Source organism: Homarus americanus, unplaced genomic scaffold (genome assembly GCF_018991925.1).
Source record: "Homarus americanus isolate GMGI-L3 unplaced genomic scaffold, GMGI_Hamer_2.0 scaffold34921, whole genome shotgun sequence".
Taxonomy (NCBI): Eukaryota; Metazoa; Arthropoda; class Malacostraca; order Decapoda; family Nephropidae; genus Homarus; species Homarus americanus.
In genome coordinates, this window is record NW_024741901.1 from 10,612,072 (window position 1) to 10,619,777 (window position 7,706).

General features: G+C 40.7%; 1 protein-coding gene across 1 annotated transcript; it reads right to left on the reverse strand.

Annotated features, from left to right (window-relative positions):
- Nucleotides 1–2,059: 2,059 nt before the first annotated feature.
- LOC121876102 lies at nt 2,060–2,464 on the reverse strand. Its single transcript, XM_042381040.1, has one exon. The coding sequence runs from the start codon at nt 2,462–2,464 to the stop codon at nt 2,060–2,062; it is 405 nt and encodes a 134-aa protein (XP_042236974.1).
- Nucleotides 2,465–7,706: the final 5,242 nt, after the last annotated feature.

Sequence of the window (7,706 nt, forward strand, 5' to 3'; positions counted from 1 at the left end):
ATACAATTACACTAGAATCAGACTGTTTTGATCCAGAACCATGAGAATTTTTTTTTATGTTGACCAGTGTTATTCATCAAAAAGATTCAGTCAACCAACCATAAAATACAAAGTGGAACCAAGTGACCAGCAGGAAGACGCCCTCCAGGTTGGCTGCCAAGGGATTATTCTACACCAATGAAAATATTACAGTCATAAACGAGAGTCTGAACCCACCTTTGGACACAAACTGGATATATCAGTGTACGAAGACGAGGAAATACAAACACTACAGCTTAAGTACGTAAGGAAGCAAACTATTGTATAATATAAGATAAAATCACAATGCTGAATACAAACAAAATAACACATCAGTTGGACCTAAGCGACAGTAGTAGGTGTGAGGAGCTCGCTGGGTATTATCTGTAAGGGAAAGTCAATATGCGAGTAAGAGAGGTTGCGTGTAATCTTACCTCTGGATACATCCACTGTACTACTCCTACTTTGTTGTCACTCGGAATCGAGTATGGCGATCATCCAGCTATGACACAATGATATGAGTTATTACTGATGTATAAGGGTTTGATGTTGACGAGGAGTATGATGAGCTGGATGACGTCTGCGTGTGAGTTGATGTATGTGGCGAGGCAGGAGCTCAGAGTGCAACCACACATCTTGGCTCTCTCTTTTCCTGATCCAGTAGTGCAAGTGTTGCAACGACTGGGGAGAGCGGAAGTTGCAATGGACTGCCGATAGCCCAGTTTGGTTTCGCCTTCGTAGCCTGTCCATCATGCATTGCCTTCTTCCTACGGTGTAGTCGTTGGGTTCCCATGTTGGTCACCTCTTCCGCCTATACCGCCGTTGGGGACTTGTAGGAGCTCTGTAAGCATGTTTGCCTGATGCCGGGCTCCCCCGCAACTTTTTCGTTCGGGGTTTACTCCCGTAGTCTTGTACCTACCAAAGTTAATCCAAAGGCAGCGGGGCAGTGGTTGGTAAGCGCCAAGACGTGTCCACATACCAGTGGGCCTATGCGCCGACCCTCTGGGGCTCACTGCTACTCCAGGATCCCCTGCTGGTCTAGCCTGGGCCCAGGAAGAACTCAGTTACCGTGTGTTGCCACGAGGAAGCACAACAGAAGTCTTGATGGTGAAGAGGCTGTGTACTGGCAGGGGAAGACTTAAGCAAGTTGCTTCCCTGTTCGCCACGAGAGCTACCCACCGGTGGTAGCTGAAAGCGAGAGAAAGTAAGCAAAGCTTGCACCTTAACACAAACATAATGCTGCCACAGTAGACGCATTGCACCACCTTGTGCACACACACACACACTAAAATATAAACACGAGCAAAATGCATGTAAGGTAATCATAACTCGTGGGAAGAGCAAGTATTACCTACAAAGAATATTAAACACTGTTGTTACTTCTATTACGATAAAGTATTACTAAAGCACAACCATTTTATACTGTCATAAATTTTATTTGGATAAAGGATTACCACAACACACACACACACACACACTTCTATTTCCAAATGACAATGTGAGTTCACTAAAGCGGTCAAGGTAAAATTAACACCCGTATAACGAAAGTTAACTAAAGGCGGGATAATCTAATTCTAAGGTAACTGAATGATCCTATTGGGCGCTTCGTGGTGGTCATAATACACTTCACACGGAGAGTTTATACTTTAATAAAGTTAAGACACCTATCACCAAAGTTATAAACAAGTACTCGTTCTTAAATTTTCCGTTGTACCACTTGTTGCACACTCGTTGCAGCTACTTCAGAGTTATACATATATGATTGGGATATATTAATAACACTACTTGTCATCACATATTATGCCTGAACCACAAAATGGGATAAAACACTTCTTAATAACTAAGATCTTGGGGTACTTACATGCCAAATACTGTCAAGTGTTCAAGACTTTTGACCCCGACTGTACACATCTGACCATTTTAAGCTGATATTAAGTAGCTTTCGAAATTTCAGGCCAATGGTTTACGTGCTGACGGACCTGAGGGAGTCATGGATGAAAGAACCTGACGATTGTGTAAACTAATACCTGTACTTATGCAGTCATGGAGTGATACTACTGGTGCTGACTGTGTCATGTGTTCTCATGCGAGTCTTGGTGGTGTCAGATGGTGTCATGCAGGACTTGGTGGTGTCAGATGATTTCATGTAGGTCTTGACGGTGTCAGATGGTGTCATGTAGGTCTGAATGGTGTCAGATGGTCTCATGCAGGTCTTGATGGTATCAGATGGTGTCATGCAGGTCTTGACATTGTCAGATGATCTCATGCGGGTCTTGGTGGTGTCAGCTGATGCCATGCAGCTCTTGGCGATGTCACATAATATGATACAGGTCTTGGCGGTGTAAGATGGTGTCACGCAGGTCTTGGCAGCGTCAGGTGGTGCTATGCAGGTCTTGGCGGTGACAAATGATATCATATAGGTCTTGGCGGTGTCAGATGGAGTCATGCAGGTTTGGCAGTGTCAGATGGTGTCATGCAGGTCTTGGCGGTGACAAATGATATCATACAGGTCTTAGTGGTGTCAGATGGTGTCATGCAGGTTTGCCAGTGTCAGATGGTGTCTTGCAGGTCTTGGCGGTGTCAAATAATAGCATGTAGGTCTTGGCAGTGTTAGATGGTGTCATGCAGGTCTTGGTGGTATCAAATGATATCATACAGGTGTTGGTGGTGTCAGATGGTGTCATGCAGGTCTTGACAGTGTCAGATGATGTCATGCAGGTTTGGCAGTGTCAGATGGTGACATGCAGGTCTTGGTGGTGTCAAATGATATCATACAGGTGTTGGTGGTGTCAGATGGTGTCATGCAGGTCTTGGCAGTGTCAGATGATGTCATGCAGGTTTGGCAGTGTCAGATGGTGCCATGCAGGTCTTGGTGGTGTCAAATGATATCATACAGGTGTTGGTGGTGTCAGTTGGTGTCATGCAGGTCTTGGCAGTGTCAGATAATGTCATGCAGGTTTGGCAGTGTCAGATGGTGCCATGCAGGTCATGGCGGTGTCAAATAATAGCATACAGGTCTTGGCGGTGTCAGATGGTGTCATGCAGGTCATGGCAGTGTCAGATGGTGTTATGCAGGTCTCGGCAATGTCAGTTAGACTCTCCAGTAATAGAAAGGCTTTTTCCTTCCTGTCGACTGATTGATCTTTTATACCGACCCGGCAATGAAATGGTCTCATTTTGAGCGTCCTGTACCACACACGCAATACTTCCTGTTGAGGAGGAGGGGAGACGAGAGAGAGAAAAGGAGAAGATAAAGGTACAATAAGAGGCCAGAGAAAGAGGAGGAGATGGAAGAGGTAGATAAGGAAGGGGAAATAAGATACCGGAGAAACAGGGGAGGTGGAGGAGGAGGTGGCTGGGGAAGAAGCCGGGAAGACACGGAGCAAGAGGAGGAGGTGGTGGTGGGGGAGGAGGGTAAGGTATCAGTAGGAAGATGAGGAGTGGTGGGGGAGGAGAAGATATGAAATTACCCCATCTTTAACTTCGTTTACAGGACACACAAGGTATCCAGAGAGAGAGAGAGAGAGAGAGAGGGGTTACAACCTTTGTAAGGTCATAATCTACCACTATATACTAATACATTCCACCAATAATATTAACATTGACTACATTATTTACTTGCATTCAACACGAACGTAGTCAAAATTGGATTTTGAAGGGTGATATTAAGTGTGTGTGTGTGTGTGTGTGTGTGTGTGTGTGAGTGACTAACCCTCTGAATTAACTAGTAAAATTATATAAGAAATATTTGAAGGTAACGAAGACAGGTCACACACACACACACACACACACACACACACACACACACAGTGTACTCACTCCCAGTAAACACTACTCCTTGCACTGTCACTATGTTGAAATGAACTGTAGTTTGAGCTTTTCCCCATCTAGTTATTATATGTCTTATTTGTGTGACTTATGTTACTTGTATATTATTTGTAATTCGAAACCCATTCCCAAAATTTGTAACTATATATTTTCAGCCTTCTGGCTGCCAAGCTCTCTCAATAAACCGTTAATTATTATTATTATTATTATTATTATTACGTGACCTCCACTGTAAACATTAATCTGTATATTCACTGAATGTTCCTTTACCTTTCTCTAATGAAGGCTTTTGTTAAACCACCAATGTATGTAATAAGTCATTTATGTCTAATGTATATTTTCAGCCTTCGGGCTGCAGAACGTTTTCAGAACTTTTTCAATAAACCGTTAATTATTATTATTTTTTATTACACACTCACACACACACACACACACACACACACACACACACACACACACACACACACACACACCGGATTCTATAGCAAATATAAAAGATAATTATTTACTTGAATTTAATGAGGGAGATAGCTAGAGTTTTATTAATAAGAACGATAGATTTAACAGCATCAGTGTTCAGGTGTGTTAGGGAAAATGTAACTATTATTTACTGCATACCATAAACTGATCAAAATCTTTAAACTACCTCCATTATGGAACGTCAGTGTGGGAAATTAATGGGAATCGTAGCAGTGGTGAAATGTTGGTAGTGGTGGTGCAAGTGGTGGTGGTTGTGGTGGTGGCGGTGGTAGTGGTGGTGATTGTGGTATTGGTGATGGTAGTAGTGGTGGCGATGGCGTTGGTTGTAGTTGCAGTTAGTGGAGGTAGTGGTGGTACTAGTGGTGGTGGTGGTGGTGGCGGCGGCGGTGGTGGTGGCAGCGGTGGTGGTGGTGACGGCGGCGGTGGTGGTAGTAGTAGTAGTAGTAGTAGTAGTAATGGTGGTAGTGGTGGTACTAATGGTGGTAGTAGTGGTGACGGTAGTGGTAGTGATAGTGATAGTAGTGATGGTGGTAGTGGTGTTGGAGCTAGTGGTGATGGTGTTGTGGTAGCCCTAGTAACGATGGTCTTGACAGTATCTTATTTAACTCTGGATCGACGACTTCCTTCACTCTCTCTCTGTAAACTTTTCAACAATTTTCATATATTTTAGCTTGGTCAAGTTTACAGCCAGTCTCCCTCAGCTTGGGAGATCTCAAACCTCCAGAACTCTCCATTAGAGTTTTTCTCCTCTTGACATATCTCTTTAATTCACGAACAAAGAGGAATAGGCATTAAAAAAATATTCAGATTAGTCTAACTCTAAAATAAATACAAGGATTAATATTTCATCTTTGTATAGACTATAATAAGCTCTACTTTTAACTATACCTTTCACTCTGAGCTATTTGTCATTATCTTCCTATATCTGTAACTATACTGTTGTTCCTGAATTACTTAAAAGTTAATTACCTGTAAATGTAGCTACTGATCCTGAGATACTTAAGCCTCTCTCTGCCTGTAACTCTAACTGTACTATTGTTTCTGACGAGTTTTGGCCTTTTTCTGCATATTTCTTTAAGTGGTATTGTGTTTTTGTTTTTTTAACTCTATAAATCTTTTCTCCCGATAACTGTATTTTCGTCATTAAGATGTTTTTTCTGTCTATGTATATCTTTCATATCATCGCTAACTCCTGATATAGAGTTAACACAGCAGTTCACGCAGCTGGGAATAGAGCTTAAAGGTTGGATAAAAGAAGTAGGGAAGAAAAGATTTGCTTCGCTATTTTAGGGATGAAAGGCAAGATGATAACCTTAATTTAGTTGAGTTACCTGTGAAAGATAGCTAGTCTCCCTTTTTTTTCTTCTTCTTCTTCTTCCCCCCCCCTTCCCCTCCCTCTCTCTCAGCCCACCTATTTACTGCCTGGGGAGGATGTAGTAAATGTTTATGATAGTGCTTTAGTGTCGTATATGAATCGAAATTTCCCCACAAAACTAATTATGTCTTGTAATACCTTTTAAACTCTATGAAGTAGATGATAAATATTGACCCACCAAGCTGGCAACATTCATGCCATCAGGAAGTAATGTAAAAACAGATTTTTTGATATATATTTTAGACAACTAAATCTTTTTTTTTCTAAATGAGGCAGGATATTTTTTTTTATTCTGATAACGATAAGAAAGGAATAGAAAGGAATATTAATGTTTATTGTTTAAGGTTCTTTACAAACATGAGAGTTCATTGCCAGTCGAAATTGATCATTTTATTAAAACAAAAGAGTTGTAGCGTTTATTGTTTCCTTTCTTCTTTTCTTGATATATTTTCATGTTTTTTAGCAGTCATTTCCTCCGTCGTACTCCAGTAAGTTGGTTTATTGTTCAGAATCTTAGCTCAATTTTACAAGGCCACAAACGCTCATATACCAAGTTTTGCCTCACATAAAATTCTAGACTTGGCTGCTCACCCCGACAACTCTCTCTAACTACCAGATATTTTCTAGATAACTCCAGCGTTCCAGATACTGAGAAAGTGCAATGAAGAAAGTTAAACTTTCTCACAATTGGTTATGCTTGAGAGGGAACAAGGAAAAAATCTTGGCAGAACTTTAAATTGGTGTTTCTTTATAAAAAAACTTTGCGGAGTTGAGGGATGTGTTGTTGTCTGGAGCCTTGTGGCGGTGGGCACATATTACAGCATCTACATGTATGTACAGAATATATATATATATATTGATAAAATCACACGGGAAAATGGAAACAACGGAGTACCTTAGCTTTCGTCTTTATTCAAGACATCTTCAGAGGCAACTGAATTACATGGACAGAGAGAGGCTTAAATATACAGGGTGACCTAAAAACATGAGGTCAGGTCATAATGATGACATCCACTAATCCCCACACCAACACACACGCAGAGGAGCTTAAGAGAAGGGTGGTATGTCTGTGTGTGTGTCCGCACGAGAATCTCGGAACTACTTACCGATCTGTATTGATGATGGATGGTGTTATATGTAGTGATGATGGATGGTGTTATATGTAGTAATGATGGATGTAATAGTAGTGATGATGGATGATGATGTTATATGTAGTGATAATGGATGCTGTTATATGTAGTGATGATGGGTGGTGTTATATGTAGTAATGATGGATGATGTTATATGTAATGATGATGGATAGTGTTATATGTAGTGATGATGGATGATGTTATATGTAGTAATGATGGATGTTGTTATATGTAGTGATGATGGGGGTGTATGTAGTGATGATGGATGATGTTATATGTAGTGATGATTAAAAAATAAAATAATAACAGTTTAATGCTAAAAATATTCTTTGCTGTACCGTTGTAGTGATAAACATGGTGAAACTTACATACACCGTTAATGAACTATTGATCTTTGGCCCTACACGCGCTACATGTATTCCATTGAGTGGCAGAAACGAGGTCCACCACATGTCCATGTCTTGATCTGGCTGAATTATTACATTATAAATATTGATTTTTGGTGGAGAGAGGAGGAGGGGAGGCCCCCAATATACTACATATGCGTGAAAGAAGCACATTATTCATTCATTATTATTTGCAAACATCATAAGAATGGATCAAAACATTAGCGTTATTAAGATATAAGGTTATAACTACTACTCACACATAAGAGTCCACATGATAAACACTTTAATATGGTAAGGTTAATAGTTATAAGTGTCTTTATCTCAGTCTTTTAAATAATTTTCTGTTTCTTTCCGTAGTTATTCTCCCAATGTATATATTGTCTTTCTTTTGTGGATGTAAAGTCCTCACCTGAGCTCACTAACATGGTCTACCCAAACATTATCCACCAGTACAAGGATCACAAGTGGCTGCGTGAACGCGCAATT

Coding starts and splice junctions, on each gene's coding strand:
- LOC121876102 (XM_042381040.1), bottom strand. CDS start 2,464: ATGACTCCATCTGACACCGCCAAGACCTATATGATATCATTTGTCACC.